The 18539-nt window shown below is 67.7% G+C and overlaps 3 protein-coding genes across 3 annotated transcripts; 1 reads left to right on the top strand and 2 right to left on the bottom strand.

The window, feature by feature from the left end:
- Positions 1-132: 132 nt before the first annotated feature.
- On the bottom strand, positions 133-1635 carry H696_03777 (hypothetical protein; the record flags this gene model as incomplete). The annotated part of the gene is made up of 4 exons (XM_009497635.1): positions 133-815; positions 1002-1108; positions 1213-1421; positions 1576-1635. The coding sequence occupies 4 exons, from the start codon at positions 1633-1635 to the stop codon at positions 133-135; spliced, it is 1059 nt and encodes a 352-aa protein (XP_009495910.1).
- Positions 1636-2467: 832 nt separating this feature from the next.
- Positions 2468-7225, top strand: H696_03776 (hypothetical protein). The gene is made up of 7 exons (XM_009497634.1): positions 2468-2774; positions 2882-3791; positions 3950-4065; positions 4248-4605; positions 4733-4821; positions 5016-5430; positions 5588-7225. The coding sequence occupies exons 1-7, from the start codon at positions 2664-2666 to the stop codon at positions 7093-7095; spliced, it is 3507 nt and encodes a 1168-aa protein (XP_009495909.1). The 5' UTR covers positions 2468-2663; the 3' UTR covers positions 7096-7225.
- Positions 7226-7343: 118 nt separating this feature from the next.
- H696_03775 (hypothetical protein) lies at positions 7344-14605 on the bottom strand (the record flags this gene model as incomplete). The annotated part of the gene is made up of 5 exons (XM_009497633.1): positions 7344-7729; positions 7967-8800; positions 8984-9934; positions 10022-14119; positions 14234-14605. The coding sequence occupies 5 exons, from the start codon at positions 14603-14605 to the stop codon at positions 7496-7498; spliced, it is 6489 nt and encodes a 2162-aa protein (XP_009495908.1). The 3' UTR covers positions 7344-7495.
- Positions 14606-18539: the final 3934 nt, after the last annotated feature.

The following is an 18539-nucleotide window of genomic DNA, read 5'->3' as shown; positions in this document are numbered from 1 at the left end:
GGGGGACAAAGCCAAAGCACCGGTAAAGCAGGGAGCAAGGAAAGGAGCAAAGAGATCCCAGATGGGGCAGACACACGGTCAGCGGAGATGAGACGACGCCAGACGGGCCGGGAGGGGGGAAAGGAGTGCAGGCTACGCACGGAAGGCATTGTGGAAGATATTCTGCAGGTTGATCCGGCGGTCGGTTTCCGGGAAGATGGTCGACAGGTAGGACACCGGCAGCAGGGGGTCATTCTCCTGGTAGGCATGCGCACAGGCGGAGAGCCCCTCCTGAGGGCCAGCTACTGGGGGATTGGCCGCCCTCGATAGCATCCTCGGCAGCAAGGCCTGGGTCAGAGCACGCACAATGAGCGCGGCCCGTGGGGCCGAGGCTCCCGGGGCAGCACTCAAGGCCGTGGGTGGCGGATCGCGGGGCGATGTCCGGATGTCCCGACCGAGAATGCGCAAACCACCATACCGAGTGGCCGCCATGGATGTGTAGTTGAGGTGGAAATCCCGCGGCGAGAGACTCTCCCCGGGCACGGCAACCGGCAGGTGGAGGTCGTCCACCAGCAGGGCGCCATAGGGCAGGAGCTTTTCATACTCACGCGCGGCATGCCACTCGATGGTCTGGTTGGTAATCTGCCAGTAGTCATCGGGGGCAGGCTGCGGGCCCAGGCCACTGTCATTCAGCAGGTCCTTCCACAGGGCATACACATCAAACAGGGCCGAATTGACCGATGTGTGATTGGCGTGCTCCACAAAGAAGGGGTAGTGTGTCTCAGGGACCATGCCAATCTCCGGCTGAACCTCCTGCTCAATGGTACCGAGGACGCCTTTGAGAGTGTGCGCCGCGCATGCGCGTGTGTGTGGGTGTGGGTGTGGGTGGGTGTGCGCCGTGCGCCGTGCGCCGTGCGAGTATGGTCGTGTGAGTGTGGCCGCCGGGCATGCGGAAACATTTGAGCGTGGCGCGATGAGCCGCTGGTTGGGTGTGGCAAAGAGGATGTGCGTGCCAAACGCACCGAAACGCTCTCCCAGGAAGGTCAAGAACCCGAGCTCGTTGCCAATCGCATCGTCGGAATTGAAGGACACGTGGAAGAAGGGCGGACTATTGAACATGGACCGCCAGCTGTGCCATCAAGAAGGGAAGATCGTGTGAGTGGGCGGCTGGACGAGCCAGCAAGGCGCTGGCAACAGGCAGTGGGATGGGCGCAGGAGGGAGGGCAGGCGCACGAGGGGCGTTCCAATTCCGTCAGAACAAAGGGATTGGACGCGTCGAAGGGCTGGTACCGCTCGACGTAGCCCGTCTGGTTGGCTTCATCCAGAGCACGGTCAATCAGGATGGTCAAACCGCCAATCAAGCTCAGCAGCAAGATCGGGATGACCAACTGCACGACGACCGTCGACTTGCGCGACAAGAAGAGCGAGGCATTTTTCAAAAACTACACGAGAAGGAGGTCAGGGGGGCAGGGGGGGGGGGGGCAGGCAGGAGGGGCAGGCAGGAGGGGCAGGCAGGAGGAGCAGGCAGGAGGAGCAGGCAGGAGGGGCAGGCAGGTGTAAGTTGAAATCCAGACAATCACAGTAAGCTGAACGGACCAGTGCTCGGAATTGCTGGAAGAAGGAGACCGTAGGTGCACCGGCCTCGGAGCGCGCCATGGCGTCGAGAGGAGCGAAGGAGCAAGAGGGAGGAAAAGAAGAGAAGGGGTGGGGGGGAGGGGATCCCGCGGGCGGCGGTCGTGAGCGTCCGTGCCGGCTGGATCAGCGGATGAGGCGGAGCAAAACAGGGAGGATGGAGCGAGGAGGGTAGGGCAGGGTGCCAGCAGCTCCGGGGTGCTGGCTCTCGGGGGTGCTCGCAGCTCTTAGATGCGGCGGCGAGGGGGGGGGGGGGGGGGTGCTCGCTCGCCCAGAAGGCGGGCGGCCATTGACCGATTTGTCGATCGAAAGACCGCGGCCTCTCTCTCTCTCTCTCTCCCTCTCCGTGTCTCTCCATTCCAACAGTCTTTCCGCCCCCGCGCTGGGTGACGCCCGCGGGTACCAAGCTCAAAGCCATGTCCCTTCCGGGTTCCATATGCCCTCCCCCCGTCCCGGGGGCCCCTTGAGAAAGGCCCCAGAGGAGGGCACATACGGCTCCAGGCACACCGGCCCCGGGCTCTTGGCCGGAACTACACGCACTTCGAGGGTGTTTTTTTGTTTTCCTCTGCCCGTGTCCACCGCCCGACCACCCCCCGATCGGAGCCATACGTGAATTGGCGGATCACGCGCCAGATAGGTAATATGGTAATGCGTTGGTACACGCTACGTCCCAATGGACTCGCGGCGTCATTCGCGTCTTGCGCACTGCCAGCCGATGCCCGCGGCAGGCTCCGAGGCCAGGCGCATTTGCCACCGATCAGGACGCCTTTTTGTAGCTCTGGGAGAGAGGGGCCCCCTCTGGCTAAGAGCCCGCGCGCAGACTGCAAGGCAGCCTAGATCCCCGTCCACTGCCCTCCCCCCCCCCCTCCCCCACTCCTCCCCCTACTCACGTTTTTCCCTTTGGGGCTCTCTCTCTCTCTTTGGCGGGCCTTTGTTCCTTCTCCGTCCCCTCCCGGCACCCCTCCGTCAACCGCGCGAGGGGAGGGCGGAGCCTCATTCTTCGGTGACCCGTCGCTTCGCCTACCTGCTGCTTCCCCTCCCCCTTTGCCACGATGCTCATTTTCTTCATCGTCGACACCAACGTGGCGATGGGCGCCCGGCTGAGCGGCGACCTTTCCTTCCTGGACCACGCCAAATCCGGAGTTGAATACTTCATCAAGAAGGTGCGCTGACCCCCGCCCGCCCGCCCGCCCGCCCGCCCGGCGGTCTGCCCGTCCGCCTCCCTGTCGAGGGGAATTCGCCCCAGCTCACCCGATGCCCGCTTTCTCAGCGAACCACCCAGCAGCGCAAGGAGGCGGACCGCTTCATTTTGATGACCTTCGAACCCGGAGCCGAGTGTCTGAAGACCGGCTATCGGAACAACTTGTCCCAGCTTCAGGCGGCCTTGCGTGGATTGCGGGCCACGCATACCGGCCCCTCGGACCCGACGCATGCGCTGGACTTCGCCTTCAACATGATTGCCTCCTTCCGCGCGCAGATCAACACCGACACCGTTGGCCATGGCCGGAATCTGACCTTCACCGAGCCGGCAGCGGTTGTGGTCTTCTCGGCCGGCGGCGGCCCGGGCCCAGTCACCGGCGCTCGGTCGGAGCTGGGCGACCGACCGCCGCTGGTCGCCAGCCCGGTGGACTTTTCCTGCCCCTCAACCGGTGTCGGCTACTCGCAGGGTTCCATTCACAGTCAACTGTTCGACACTTGCCTCCGGTGGGATCACCGGGTGTACCACATTTGCCTGGCCGCGGAAGGCACCGGGCCCGGCACCGCCGGCATGGCTGCCGGGTCCACCCAACGGCTGGCACGTGCACTTCGGCTGGCCCGGCAAGCGCCGATCCCGGCTGCCGCGGGCTCCGCACGTCCCAGCCCCATGGCTCCCCCGGTGAATGGGGGCAACCTGTCGCGCTTGGTTCGGTCCTCCGGCGGCCGGGCCTTCCTGGCCCCGACCCTGCGCCGCGTGCAACAGGCCGTGGACGAGCTCCTCGGCCTGGCCCCCTCTACCCAGGCCCTGTCGGCCAAGACCCTGGCCGGCCTGGTGGCCGAGCTTCCGGGGCTCGTCTCTCCCACGGGGCCTACGGCTGCCTCGACCCAGGCGCTGGCCGCCGTGCCGATTGTCGAGTCGGCCGGCGCGGCGGAGCCCTTCTTCACTCGGCCCAGCTTTCGCGTCCTCCTCGAGGACCCCGTCCGTGCGTTGGGCCGCCGCCCCTGGACACGCGTGCCTCTCTTGCTCCTGCCTGCCCTCTCCTTGTGTTTTAGTATGGTGGTGATCGCGCGCGTATGCATGCATGTGCACTTCCTCACCCGGCTCCAATATGCTGTCCCTTGCGATGTCTCCCGCGCCCAGGCCATCCCAACCTCCGGCACTCGGCCTATGTCTATCTGAAGGCGGATCCCAGTCGAAATAGCGCAGCCTGGCCGATCCCCGAGTCCTTCCTCCCGGAAGCCTCGCACAACTCCTTTGTACGCTCGCCCTCCCTTGGTCCATGGGCCACCTGCTTGCCTTTCTCTCTCTCTCTCGCTCTCTCGCTCTCTCTCTTGCTCACTCCGATCCATCTGACCCGGGATGCTTGGCCGGTTGCCTTTCCTTCCTCCTCCCCCCCTCCCCCCTCCCCTGTACCCCGCTCTCTACCCTCCGGGCTTAGCCTCCGCGCACTGCGCACCCTCTGCTATCGACCAACTCCCAATTCCGCAGCATCCCCATCATCCCAGGTGTGACGCCCGACGAGTATGAGATATCCACCTGTGCCTTGACCTTCCCGCTGGTGCACTATGCCACCTCCCACAAGTGCTGGTATGTCTTCCTCCGCGGATCGACTCGGCGCTGCGATCCTGAGGGTAACTTTTTGGATCCCGAGGGCGGGGCCTCCCCCGCGTCAGGCCCGGGCGGTGGTTCTGGCGCCGATCCCGCACTCAGCCGGCCCTTTGGCTACCTGCGCTTTGATGCTGGCCGCTTGCGGCTCTGCATCATGCCCTACAACTTTCCGATGCTCCAGCATATCGGTCCGACCCGTCCCCTTGCTGCTGATGCCTCCTTCCTCCCTGCTGTCGGTCTTCCCACATGTCCTGACTCGGATCCTCTCCGTTGCCTCTCTGCCCGCCTCTCTCCCCCTTCCCCTCGTTGATGCAGTGTGCTCCCTCTCAAATGCCATCAACTCCGACACGACGGCCACATTTGTCAAGGACTACTTGGCCTCTGTCCCGATGTCCCTCCAGCCGGTGCGCCATTGGCATCTCCTGCTTCGGACCCCCTGATCCGACTCTTTTCGTCACCCCTTCAAGCGCTCGCGCAACCTGATCCCTGCGCACCAACTCACCGGCCTCCCTGCCGCCTCCTCGCCCTGCCCTGCTTCCCTCGATTGCCGCTCCCCTCCCGGTCTCACCATCTCCCCCTTCCATCCCATCTCCTGCAGTCCATCCACACCATCCTCAAGGACGCGGGCTTCGGACACCTGCTGTCGGCACGCGTGGACACCATCCCCGGAGCCAGCCTCCATCACCGGCTGCAACGGCTGCGCAAGCATGCCTCCGAGCACCTGACCAACCTGGACTCGGTCACCCCGCCAGCCATCTTGGATCCCTTTTCCTCGCTGCTGGTGGCCACGTTCGCCTTTTCCTCGTCCGTGATCAATCTGACCGAGGCCCGGCGCTTGTGGGCCCAGCAGCGGGGCTTGGCCGGCCCGGCGGCCGGCCCGGCGGGCAACCTCTCGCCCACCGCCACGGCCGGCCCGGCTGGCGGCCCGCCCCTCAGTCGCAAGCACCTCCTTCAGTCACTGTCGCTCATGCGCGGGACCCTCTTCGCGCCGGACCTGTTGGATATCTTGTCCGGTACGAGCTAGCATACGCCATTTGCAAGTGGGGGGGGAGGGGGGGGGGGGGGGGGGGGAGGCAGCCTCGCTCGATATATCCCACTTTCGCCTTCCCTTTCCCGGCCCCGCTGCCCGTGTTGCTGACTCGGCTCTCCGGCTGATCTCGGCCCGAACAGGCGCCCGAAATAGCGCACCCATCGGGGAAATGGGCAATTACCAGGCCATCCTCGCCAGCACCCGGTCGCTTCGGCCGGTCGAGGAGGCACTGGCCCCTGGCGGCTCCGGACAAACCGGCCGGCGCAATTACTTCGGCAATCCCTATCGCAATCGCGATGTGGCGGTCGATGATGAGGCCGACGAGGGGGGCGCCCTTCGTCGGGGCCTGGGGCCCGACTCGCGTGGCATGTCGGAGTCCCGGCATTCGCGCCGGCGTTCCAGCGTATCTTCCGGAGGCGGCGGCACTGCCGCTGCCCCGCCGGGAACCACTGCTGCTGCGCCCGCCTCGGCTGCTGCTCCGGCTGCCACAGCTGCAACTACCACTGGCATGGCAGATACACAGCTACCGGACGCCGTGGCTCCCGCCACTCCGCCGCCCAGCTCCCCGGACACCGGGGACTGGTCGGATGCGAGGCCCGACACGCCGGGTGCCGGCAAGCGTCCGCATGCGGACGATCCGGACGATGGGGCCGGACCTGCCCGGCGACGCCGGCGCATTGGCACTTCGGTGGACCCCCTTGCTGCCATTGATTTGTCCATCGATCGCGGCACCCCCACCACGCCAGGATCTCCCGAGGGCGTGGCTCCGTCGATGTCGCCAACTTCGGTGGGCCCCTCGGCTGCCGGTTCTCCCCGTCCCTCGGGCCAGGAGTCCTTCAGCCCTCGGCGGCCGGGGGTCCCGGGCCCTGGAACGCTGGTCCCGCCGGCGGCCGGCGACAGTCCGTTCAATTGGCTTTTCCGCCCGGCGGCTGCTGGGCTCGAGCACCTGCTGGCCGCCACGCCAGGCATCCAGATGACCGACCCCGGCGACATGGCCGTTTCGCGGGACTTCTGCCAGGAGCAAGCCCCACTGTTGCAACAGCAGCTCCAGCAGCACCTGGCCTTGGCTTGCTTGCCGCTCTTGTGGACCCTCCTTGACGGCGCGGACCCCGGCAATGGCCCCCCCGGTGCCCTGGAGTCCCTGGGACATGCGGTGGAGGCCCTCCTCCCGGAGGCCGGGGAGGGGGCCGCCGGGGCCCTGATCCAACGCCTTTGCATTCTGTCCCGACAGGAGGGCGACGAATTTGCCGCCCCGGTGGCGGGCTTCCTTCCGCCAGCTCGGGCACCGGACCGCTCGCTGGAACTGCTCCTGACCCTGCAACTGGATGACACCCTTGGTCGACTGTTGCTTCTCCTTCGGGCTCCCGGGTCTCAGCTGGGGGATTTGCTACGAGGCATTTGGCTGACATGCCACATGCTTGGGGAGACCCCTGGCGGGTCTTTCCGTCGCGGCACCCCGGCCGCCGGCGGTCTGGCACATGCGCTGCTTTACTTTTCCGCGCGACACCTCTCGGCCAATGATCGCGACTGTCTTGCAGCTGCGATGCTGGATGTGGCGCGACTGCTCCAGCCTCCGGCACCCGGATCGCCCTCTCTCGTTAGCACCAGTGGCAGCAGTGATGGCAACAGCAATGCGGCCACCGGGTGAAGGCGCCTCCGTTGAAGGGGGAGGAAAAGGGCAAAAAAAAAAGACCCATGTTGAACCCTTGGGGCATTTGGGCGGGCCCCCCTCAGTGCCGTGCCCAAGTGTGATGCAAATACATCCATAGAAGCAACCGGCTAGCTGGCCAGTGAGAAGGTGATGGAGGAAGCAAGAAACATGAAGGGGAGTGTATATTCCCGGAGGGAGTGGAGAAAGGAAAGGGGAGCGGGAGGGAGGGATAGATGGAGATAGAGGGGGGGGGGGGGGAGAGAAAGGAGGAGGGACAAAAAGGGGGCGCAAAGCCGGAAGGGAGGACGGAAGGAGCGGCATACGGGCGGCATGATTTACGGCGCGCACGCACGCACTCGCTCAGTAGACACAAGGACAACGGAAAAATGGGTATGCTCTACCGCGGTGGCGGGGCTTCCACCAAAGCGGGGAAAGGCACACAGAAAGGCGACCAATGGTTGGAGGAAGGCACATGCAGCGCCGAGCCCATTGAATGGAATAGTGGCAGGGGAGCGGGCGGCTTGATGGACAGCTTCCGATAAGACTCGTCGATCATGCTCGAAGCAAGGGGCTCAGGACGCAGCTCATTCCGCCGGGTGCCTCGAACGATGGAGTTTTGAACGGCCTCGCGCTGGAGACAGAAATCGGGGGAGGAGGGGAGAGAGAGGGGGGGGGGAGGAGGGGAGGGAAAGGGGGGAGGGAGCGAGGATAGGGCCCAATGGGGAGGCATTTGCCAGCAAGTCAATGCACTGTGAAAGCCGGACGATGGGCGTGTAGAGGGGAAGAGCCACAGACACGGGGCCCGGCAGAGCGAGGGGGGAAGGACAAAAAAAAGGGCCCCAATGATCAGCAGAGAGGGCATACGCACACGAATGAACAGAGCAGTCAGGGCAATTCGCCGGATGGCATCGGTGACAATGATGCCAAGCATATCCAGCACAAAGGGCTGCGGATCGAAGTTGATCTTCAGCCAGGCGTCCAACTTCGTGGCCTTGCCCATGGTGAGTGACACATCTTCCAGCGTGAAGCGCTCAATCAGAGCACTGCATGATCGGCAGAACTTGGCCTCGGAGTCGCGCGGGGCTTGCAGGCATCCGACCGAGGAGCCAAACGCCGGGGCACCCGACTCGGGGGCAAAGCGCATGCGCCGGGGCTGGGATTCCTCCTCCAGCCCCAGACCCCCAAGGAGATCTTCCGAAATGGACCCTTGGGGAGGGTAGCGCGGCCGCCGCCGGTCGCTGGCCCCGGGGAAGAAGGCAACCCCAAGCTCGGCACCGGCCGGCCCGGCCGACGAAACCCCGCCGGAGTTCAATTCCAGGCCCAGCATGCTGGCGGTGGTAGTGGCCGCCATGGCGGCGGCGGTGGAACGTGGCACCCTACCGGGCGGGCTACCTGCGTCGGACCCCGAACCCGGGCTGGCTGCCGATGCCGATGCCGATGCCGATGCAGGGCCCTGGTGACCGAAGCTGAGATCGGCCCCGTGGGAGAAAAGGTTCGGCGGAAGCGGCGTGCACAGAAGATGGCACATGAGCAGGTGAGTCTGAAGATTGGACATGTCCGACTGGGCGAAGGTCAGGAAATGCCGCAGGCGTTGCGAAAGGCTGATGTTCATGAAGAGATCATTCGACGAGGCGTCGACCGCGCGAATGATGTCCGAAGGGGAGATATGAAGCGACTGGTTGTCCTGGATGACGGAAGAAATCTGGGAAGCCGAGGGAGGAAGACCCGAGCAGGGCGCGATCAGCCGAGGAGGAGGGCACAAACGAGGAAGCGAGGTTAGATCAGGGGGCGACGAAGGGGGCCAGGGCTGGGGGAATATCCGGGGGGGGGGGGGGGAGGCAAACTCAGACGAGGAAAAAGAAGACGGCGCGAGGCACCTACGCACCAGAGAACAGATGTGGTCCTGGACAATCTTCTCCACTTTGCTGGCCGCATCGGACGGAATGTCCATCTTGCTGTCGCCCCAGCCGCCATTGCTCCAGCCGCCGCTGCCCCAAGGCTCCAAGCCCGGGGCCAGTGGCAGAGTGGACAGCTGAATGCTGAAGGCAGCCAGGATGTTTCGGAGCTCATTCTGGAAGGGGGAAGCCTGTGCCGGGGCATGGGGCGGGACCGTGAGAGCCGGCGTCACAACCCCGAGCTCGCTGGGGCGCGTGATAAACACCCGGTGCGCCGAGGAGAGGCTCGAGTCGTAACTTGACACGGCGGTGGTCGGATCCGCCTGGACCATGTCGCTGATGGACTCCGGGCCGGATGCCTGGATGTGCGGACTTCCAGCGGTCAGGGCACTGTGCTGCACTCGAGGAGGTACGGCCGACGGACCCACCGACGGGGGGGCCATCGCCGGCGGGTGAACCATCACTCCGGCGGGGGGGCCGGACACGCCAGCTGGGCCTCCGGCCGAAGGATGCATCATCCCCGGGGGGAGGCCTCCAGGGGACGCAGCCATCGGCGACTGCCGGACCGCGCGAATGGCCGGCATTCGGCCAGCACCATCGTGTGCAATTGTTGAGGGAGATTGCGCCCGTGAGCCGCCCTGCATGGCCATCTGATCAGGTGGAGCCTGTGGGTGTGAGGAATGTGACACTGGTCCGGCCCCGGCTGGAGGGGATTGGATGGGGATTGACGAAGTTGGATGCGGCTGCTGCTTCTGCACCTGCTGCTGCTTGTGTTGCGGGTGCTGCTGGTGGTGGTGCTGCTGCTGGTGGTGGTGGTGCTGCTGCTGCTGGTGGTGCTGCTGTTGCTGCTGCTGTTGCTGCTGCTGTTGCTGCTGTTGTTGCTGCTGCTGTTGTTGCTGCTGCTGCTGCTGCTGCTGCTGCTGCTGCTGCTGCTGCTGCTGCTGTCCAAGCGCTGGCGAGAGAGGTCCCTCAGCTGGAGTCAAGCTCCCAGCAAGTGAGCCTCCAGGGAATGGACCTTGCGAAGGGACATTCCCTGGCCTGGTGGTGAACCCCTCGGAATGTGCCAGGCCCGGTTGCTGATGCAGGTGTGATGGCATCGCAGAGGAAGATCCCGGCACAGACGAGCCAGCAGCCATGTGGGGGGGGAACTTGTGTTGCTGTGGGTGCTGTGCGTGCTGCGAATGCTGTGGATGTTGCAGGTGCTGTGGATGCTGTTGCTGTGGATGTTGTTGCTGTGGATGCTGCTGCTGTGGATGCTGCTGCTGTGGATGCTGCTGCTGTGGGTGTTGCGGATGCGTGCGGTGCAGATGCTGCATGTGCTGTGCGTGCTGCGAGTGCTGTGGATGCTGTGAACGCTGTTGCGGGTGTTGTGCGTGCTGCGAGTGCTGCGAGTGCTGCGAGTGCTGCGGGTGCTGCGGGTGCTGCGGGTGCTGCGGGTGCTGCGGATGCTGCGGGTGCTGCGGGTGCTGCGGGTGCTGCGGGTGCTGCGGGTGCTGCGGGTGCTGCGGGTGCTGCAGGTGCTGCGGGTGCTGAAGCTGCTGCGGATGCTGAAGCTGCTGCGGATGCTGGAGCTGCTGCGGATGCTGGAGCTGCTGCGGATGCTGGAGCTGCTGCGGATGCTGCGGGTGCTGGAGCTGCTGCGACGACGGCGGCATCGGTTGAGGTTGCCGCTGATGGGGATGATGCTGGAAAGATTGCGGGTCGGATGGATTCGGGTGGGGCTGCCGCTGGGGATGTCCGGGCTGCGGCTGTGGGAAGTTCACATGCTGCGCAGCCTGGGCTGACATGGGCGACTGTCCTGGGAGGAAGGGCCGGCCATCGGCCGAAACCGGATACCCAGTGTTCGGGTCCACAGCGCCCGAAGTGGGCGGCTGATACGGCGAGGGAGCAGCATGGGCCGAAACCAAGGGACCTCCCCCTGCAGGCGACTGTTGCACATGGGGCTGCTGGGACACTGGACCCACAACCATGGAGGAAGAAGGCCCATGACCAGTGCCACCAACTCCCATGCTGCCTGGCAGATGCCCATGCGGGACGGACATCGAGCCAGGGCTGGGGGCCGTCAGCGAGGAACCCATGTCTCGTTGGTGGGGAGAGGGAAGCTGCGATGGGTGCTGTGCCACCGGAGGCATCGGCTGCGAGGGGACATGGTGCAGCTGACTTGCCGGGGCGGAGGCCGCCGAGCGTGGCAGATAGCCGACATGCTCATGCTCGGGGAAGCCACTGGTCGAGCCAGGACGCACGCTGCCGACCAATTGCCCGGCAGCGGGGGGACGATCGCCAGGGCGGAACCCACCAGGTGACTGGTGTGATGGCACAAGCCCAGTCGCGGCACCCGCTCCCGGGGGCACGCTCGGATGGCGGGGCCCGGCCACCGCGCCGGCAGTCGGAGGCACTGCCGAAGGACCGGCCTGTGGATGATACTGCTGCATGGGCGACGGTTGCTGCATGGGCGATGGCTGCTGCATGGGCGATGGCTGCTGCATGGGCGATGGCTGCTGCATGGGCGATGGCGGTTGCATGTGGTGCGGTGGATGATGTGGGTGTGAGGGCTGCGGCTGCGGCTGCGGCTGCGGCTGCGGCTGCGGCTGCGGCTGCGGCTGCGGCTGCGGCTGTTGATGTGAAGGGGTCTTCCGAGCAAACGACTGCGACGAGGAAGAGGAGGATGACGACGGAGGCCCCGCAGCCTGGGCCTGTTGCTGCGCCGACGAAACACCCGGAGCATGGGGATATGTCGGAGCAGCTGGCCCGCCGGCCGCGCCATACGGCAGCTGTCGAGGGGAGGGCTGAATAACATGGCCCGGGCTGGAAACAGCCGACTGCCCGCCAGGCCCATCACCCGGGGCCACTGGCCGAGGGAAGTCGGCCCCAGGGCGTGAAGACCCCATTCCGGGAGCCGAAGTGGCCCCCGGCGGCCCAGGGTGCGGCGACCGAAGAGGGCCATACTCAAGCCCCGGGTGCGCGGGAGATTGGCCCGGCGAGGGGGACGGCAGGACCGAGCCAGCCGAACCCACGCCAGATCCCGGATGCGGGGAGCTGCCCGGCCGAGCCGGTGACATGCCCCCCGGAGTACCGGCCACCGATAAGCCGCCATAGCCAGCACCCGAGGCCACCGGCTGGCCATATCCGGATCCGGGAGCAACAGGCCCCCCTCCCGGTGCATGAGAGCCCGCCAAGGCGTGCCCCGGCTGAGGGGGGGTCGGCAGGACCCCGGGCCCGGGGGCCGAGGCCGCCGGTGAAACCAAGTACGAGGCATACGACGAGGGATTCATGGCTGGCTGGGCACCACGCGGCAGGAGACCACCCCCGGCCGGGCCGGCGGTCGAATCGGCCCCCCCGTAGACCCCCTGCGAAGGGGAGGGAAGATGAGAGCCCGGCTGGGCCGGGGACCGACCTGGCAAAAAGCCCATTCCCGCGGCCCCAGCAGCCGGGGTTGCACCCGGCAGAGCCTGCGGGTCGACCGGTGGCATGGGGCTCGGGAAGTGCGGAGAGCTACCCGGAGCTGAACCGGCCAGAACCGCGCCGCCTCCGGCCCCGTACGGATATCCGCTTGGCGAGGGAGCCGGCTGCTGTTGCGGCTGCTGTTGCGGCTGCTGCGGCTGCTGCGGCTGCGGCTGCGGCTGCGGCTGGGCCGGCACCTGGCCCGGGTATGTGCCAGGCAGAGAACCGGTGGGCATGTCCCCTGCCGGACCAAAGGGCGAGGGCGGCTGCTGCGGATGGGGCGAGCTGCCAACTGGTCCGGGCACCCGGGAGCCCGGGCCGGCTCGATTCAGCTGCTGACCCGGGGGCAATGGTGGGAGCGGCTGCTGCGGCTGCTGCGGCGCCTGGTGCGGCAGAGGTAGAGACGTCAGCGACTGCTGGCCCTGCTGCCCAGGCTGCGACTGCGGCTGCGGCTGCGGCTGCGGCTGCGGCTGCGGCTGCGGCTGATGCTGATGGAGATGAGGATGGTGGGGATGGGCGTGGGGATGGTGCCCCGGTACGGCTGGCGCCGCGGCGGCTGCAGAGTAGCTATGCCCAGGGCTCGGACTGGGGCTCGGGCCTGGTCGACCTCCAACCGCCGGCCCCGGCGCGGACTGGGTCACACCCCCGTGGGAGGGATGAAGCTGCGGCGAGGGGGGCACCTTTCGTGCGCCGAGGGCCGCATTTTGATTGTAGGATCCCATGCCTGCCGAGGAGGACTGCTGGGAATGCGAGTGAGGATGCTGCTGGGAATGCTGCACCGGAGCCCCGGCAGCATGTGCCGAATGTCCCTGGCCTGGCTGGGTGAAGGCCTGGCCCTTGGATGCCAGAGACGCATGGTGCTGGTGAGCCTGCTGCGGCATTTGGCCCGGCATCGGGCGATGGGGCGGATGCGACTGCTGGTGGTGGGTCGATGGGCGCTGAGCATGCGTTGTGGCTGAGACGGCGGCCGAGGGAGCCCCACCGGCGGTCGATCCAGCAGCGCCTGCGCCGAAACCGGCGTACTCCTCCGGGCTACGCGCCTGGGCATGGGCTTGGGCATGGGCTTGGGCATGGGCTTGAGCCTGGGCATGGGCTTGTGCTTGGGCATGAGCATGTGCCTGTGCTTGGGCCTGAGCCTGAGCCTGAGCCTGAGCCTGAGCCTGAGCCTGAGCCTGAGCCTGCGCTTGGGCATGCGCTTGGGCATGAGCATGGGCATGGGCATGTGCCTGCGCTTGTGCCTGCGCTTGTGCCTGTGCTTGTGCCTGTGCTTGTGCCTGTGCTTGAGCTTGTGCCTGAGCTTGCGTTTGTGCCTGCATCGAGACCATGTCGGCGACGGTCGTGGCACCACGCAATTGCCCATTAGACTGCAGGTGCAGATTACTGTGCGAAGGTCCCTGAGCCGAGGGGTATTGCTGCATCGTGTGGACTACCGTCGAGGGGGATTGAGAAAAATGGTGGCCATGATGCACAGCCGGTGCTTGGGCCGAATGGTGCTGGGCCGCGGCGGCGGCCGCCGCCGCGGCGGCAGCGGCAGCCGCCGTGGCCGCCGCCGCCGAAGGAGGCCCGGCATAGGAATGATATTGAGCAGCAACCGCAGCCGCGGCCATGGCATCGGCAGCTGTGGCGGAGGTGGCACGGTGGTGTGCGGCCCCAGGAGGCGCATGGTGAGCGGGTGCATGCTGTAGCTGTGTGCCATGCATGTCGGCCGATGGAGCAGCTCCTTGGCCCGAGGAGGAAGGCATGTATGGACGCATGCTGGAGCCAGGCGCGCCGGGAGGGGGAAGGCCTCTGGCTGGTACCCCGGCCGGAGCCGATGGCGTCTGGATGGACATCCGGTGCATGTCCATCCCGGCGCCTGGCTGACCGGGCATCATATGCCCCGCATGGTGCCCACCATGGCCCATGACCTGCGCAGAGTGGTGGGGAAGGGGATGGTGCGATGCCTGCGGCCCGGAGGCGTGCTGCTGATAATGCATGGGTGATGGTGCTGCCGTGTGGTGATGGTGCGAGTGGTGCGGCTGTTGCGGCTGCGGCTGCTGCGGCTGCTGCGGCTGCTGCTGACCACCGGCATGCCGGAAGCCGGTGGCCATGTGGTCGGGCATGCTGCTGGCCCCGGCACCTGCCGGCCCCGGAACGGTCGGGTGAGGGGGCGGCGGTGGGTGATGCGACATGCTTTCCGGGTCCTGGGAGAAGGACAGGGGGAGGAGCAGGAAATCGAGGGCAGTGGCGGCGGCGGCGGCGGCGGCGGCGGCCGCAGGGGGAGTCCCTCGGAGGGGGTGGAGGAGGAGGACGAGGGTGCGCCGGCGGGCTGGTCTCACAGCAGCGGGTCAGTGGCGATGCCGCGATGGGGGAGATCGAGGCGAAAGGGTGGACCAACAACGAACCAGGAAGCGAGCAGGCGCGAAGCGAGGAGGTAGACGGATGAAGGAGGGAGAGGGGAGGGGAGAAACAGGAGAGCGAGGGGGAGGGGAGGAGGGAGCGTGGACCCGGCCGGTGGCGAGGGAGAGCAAAAAGCCGAAGGGAGGGGGGAAACAGGGGATGAGTGGTGGACGGGTGAAGGCACCCCCTGCGGCCGGGGAAGTCGGCGTATATCGTGGCCGAAATCTGTGCCGTCGCCATCCCGCGGACAATGCTGGGGGCCCAGGGCGGGCGGGGGGACGGGCGGGGGGGGGGGGAACGGGCGGGAACGCGCGCGCATGCGCGAACTTGATTCCTTGGTTGTGCGAGCGCAAGCACCACATACACGCACCCGCACCCGGGGCCGGGCGGTCTCAAGAAGGGTGTGGGGGAGAAAAAGGGGGCCCTTTGGCCCGGTTCGTCCCCCGGACCGCAAGACTAGGCCCCGGCTGGGGCGCGCATTGTGCCTCAGGTTCCCGGTCCCGCTCCCTTCGCGCCCCCCCACCCGCGCGCCCCGCCTCTCCCCCCGCGTCTCTGGCTCTGGGGCTCTGCAGCGCCGTCGTCTTCCATTTTTCGTGCACATTCGCGCGGGCGCGCGCGCGCGCTTTCCCATTTTCCAGCTGCCGTCTTCCTTTTGCCCGGAGCCGCCGGCCGGGGCGCAAACGGCCCCTGGCCCCGGGCATGTGAGGACTCAGGCCAGACATGAGGCGCGGGGGCGGGGGCGGAGGGACAAATATTATTGACTTCCACTATAAACACACCCATTAACACCGGCAGGCAGGCGCACGCACATCCACCCCAAGGCAATCGCCGTGACTGGGGCGGGCCCGATGCCTCTTGTGGCTCGAGAGCTCCCCGTGCGCAGGGGAGCGGGGCAGGGAGGCGGAGCACCGCGGCATGCGACCGCCCTCTCGCACGAGGAGGCCGTGTGGCTGTCCCGCGGAGAGCCGGGGGCAGCGGTAGATGCGCGTCCAGGAGCCGGCTGGGCCCGGTGAAATATGGCCCAGGTACGTCTTGCGAGCCTGGACGGCGGCGCTGAATTCCGGGTCCCGGTGTGTCATCGAGCCGAGGTCGACTTTCTAGCCAGCTACACCGCCGGGCCCGATACGGGCCGGGCCGGGCCGGGCCGGCAGCAGGGGTAGCTGCGGGAGGTGCACTCCGGTTGGGACGTGAAAATGCAATGAAAATAGAGCAAGGGGCAGTCTGCGAGCCGGGGGTCGAGGGGAGGAGGGGGGAATGGAGTGCGCGAACAGTGGGCGCAGCTCCACCAGCCTCCCTCCCCCCGGGGGAGAGGGGGGGGGGGGCCCGGGCGGGCCGCATGCATTCGCCGAGCTCAGGAGTCCCCCCGAGGTCGATGTGCCCCATTTTTGGAGGAGGTCGCCTGGCCGGACGGGCCGCACACGGCCGGCCCCGCCCCCCCCCGGGAGATGGGCGTGGCGGGTCCTCGGAGGGCGCGGGTCGGGGGCGGGGGGGCTCGAGCCTCGTCCCGCGGTGTGCGCATCACAGCGCGCGTGCGCGCGAGCGCGTCCCCACCCCATCGTGTGGGGGCGGATCACAAGAGTGGGGAGGGCAACCAGTGGGCGTGACACCTCCCGGCGCTCCCTGGCAGAGATCGTCCTGGCTTGGGGGCCGGGGGCCGGGGGCCGGGGAGGGGGGAACAGGAAGGCCAAACGGCGGGCAAGGCGAGGGCGGGACAGATGGCGAGTCAGGGGCACAATCGAGTGTGAAGCGTCCACCCCTGGGACCCCGGGAGCACTGGCCACGGGCGCGTGAGGTGCCCCGGGCCGGGGAGGCTCGTGGCCGGGCCCACCAGCCCCGGAGCCCTGACGGGGGCTGACTCGTCCGGCTCGCCGCCTCCCGCCGCTCCCCCGTCCTCCACCTTGCTTCCTGCATGCTACCCGGCTGGCGGTCGGGCTTTCTCCCTCCCGCTCCCTCGCTGTGTCTTAAGCAGGGAAAGGGTCACAACGAGGAGGGGGTGGGAGGGCCCCTGTGGGTGTGGGTGTGTGTGTGTGGCCCCCCCCCGCCTGACCCGCCCCGGGAGACCACTCTGTGATGACTGTCGTCCCCGCCCCCCGGCCCGGCCCGGCCCGGCCCGGCTGTTGGGTGTGGGCGGTCGGCGCGGGAGGAGGGGGAGATTCCCAACTCCCCCCGAAAAGGGAGGGGGGGGGGGGGCGGACCCCGGGCGGGAGCGTGGAAAGAGGGCCGGGCGGCCGCGTTCTCGCACGGCCCTCGCCCCCGCCGCCCCCGCCGCCCCCGCCAGCCCCTGTCCGGCCGTCGAACGGGCTGCCCGGCCGAGACCGAGCAAACCCGCTGGCGGCACCAGTGGAACAGGGCGCCCCGTCGCCTCATCGCTCCGGCGGTGTCTGGGCGCCCGGTCAACACCAATGGAAAATAGGCTCCCATGCCGGATTACTCGCCCAAGGGGGCCGGGGGCATCACACCCCCGGGGCAGGGAAACTGCCTCCAGCCCCCACGGGAGGGCGGAGAGGGGGGCGGGGGCAGGGGGGGCGGGCGTCCAGCCCAGCATCGCTTCCGGGAAACCGCCACCGGTGGCTAATCACCGACGCGCCCTCCTCGGACGGCCACCAACCGCCAGCACGGGCCTGAGAAACATGCCCGCCCCCCCCCCCCCCCCCCGCCGCCGGCGCCCTGCCCCCGGCTCGTGAACGCCCTGTGCATGCTCGCCGGCTACGCCCGGGAGGGAACGATGGGGTGGCCCGCTGCCGGCAGCGCGGCGGTCGAAATTGCTGGCACTCCCGTCCCACTGACAGCCGGACCACTCGAGCCATGAAAGCGCGCGCGCGCGAGGGGCTATCGAAGAAGCAGCCGGCCCACCCGCATGGGTCTCCCTGCCAGAGGAAGCGCGCGCCGACGCCCGAACCGCATGCAAGCACTTCCACACCCACGCGCACACCTACACAAGCCGGAGCCGAGGGCCCGCAATAGATACACGGCCAGTGGGGCGGCGCCCGCTTGCGCGGGCACACTAAGGAACCCCCCACCGATGAGGAAGACAATGTCCCAGGTGCCGGACCAAGTGACGGGAAACCGATCTGGCCATAGCGCGCGCACCATCCCGCCTCGATCTCCCCCCCCCCGCCCCCGTCCTCCCGCCAGCCCCCACCGAACCTGTGAGACAAGGACAGAAGGCAGGGGAGGGTGCGTGCGCCGGCCCGCAGGGGGCAACGACCGCGGGGACCGGACAAAGGGCGGGAGAGGGGGGGGGGGACGGCACGGGCCCGGGCCCGGGCGCGGGCACGGGCGCGGGCTCTCTCCCTGCAAGCAGGTCGGCCCTGCAAAAGCTGACACCACGGGGGAGGGCGAGGGTGCGGGAGAGCCCGCGACCCCGGGGTACATGCTGGTGTGTCGGTGCCCCCGCCCCTCCGGGCAACATGAGCTGAGGGGAAAACCTCCCCCGACCCCGCCTGCCAGCCAAGCCGCCAACAAGGGTACGACGGCCGGGGCAGGGGGGACGCTCCAGGGATGGCCCCGACCAGCCTCGGCTGGGGGTCAGAGGATGGTGGGCCTCTCTGGGAGGCCATACGCCGCCCTTCAAAGTGAGAAACCGCACAAGCCCGCATGTGCCTCCCTCGCCCCGCCTGGCCGGCCCCCCGGCCCGCGCCCGCGCCCGCGCCCGCGCCCTCGGCAAATGAGGCGCTGTGGCCCAGGGCGCTACGAGGCGAGGTGGCGGGGGGAAGGGGGGGGGGG

This window comes from Fonticula alba (genome assembly GCF_000388065.1).
Source record: "Fonticula alba strain ATCC 38817 unplaced genomic scaffold supercont2.6, whole genome shotgun sequence".
Lineage (NCBI taxonomy): Eukaryota > Rotosphaerida > Fonticulaceae > Fonticula > Fonticula alba.
Note: the sequence above shows the minus strand (reverse complement) of the source record. Positions and strands in the feature narration are given on the sequence as shown.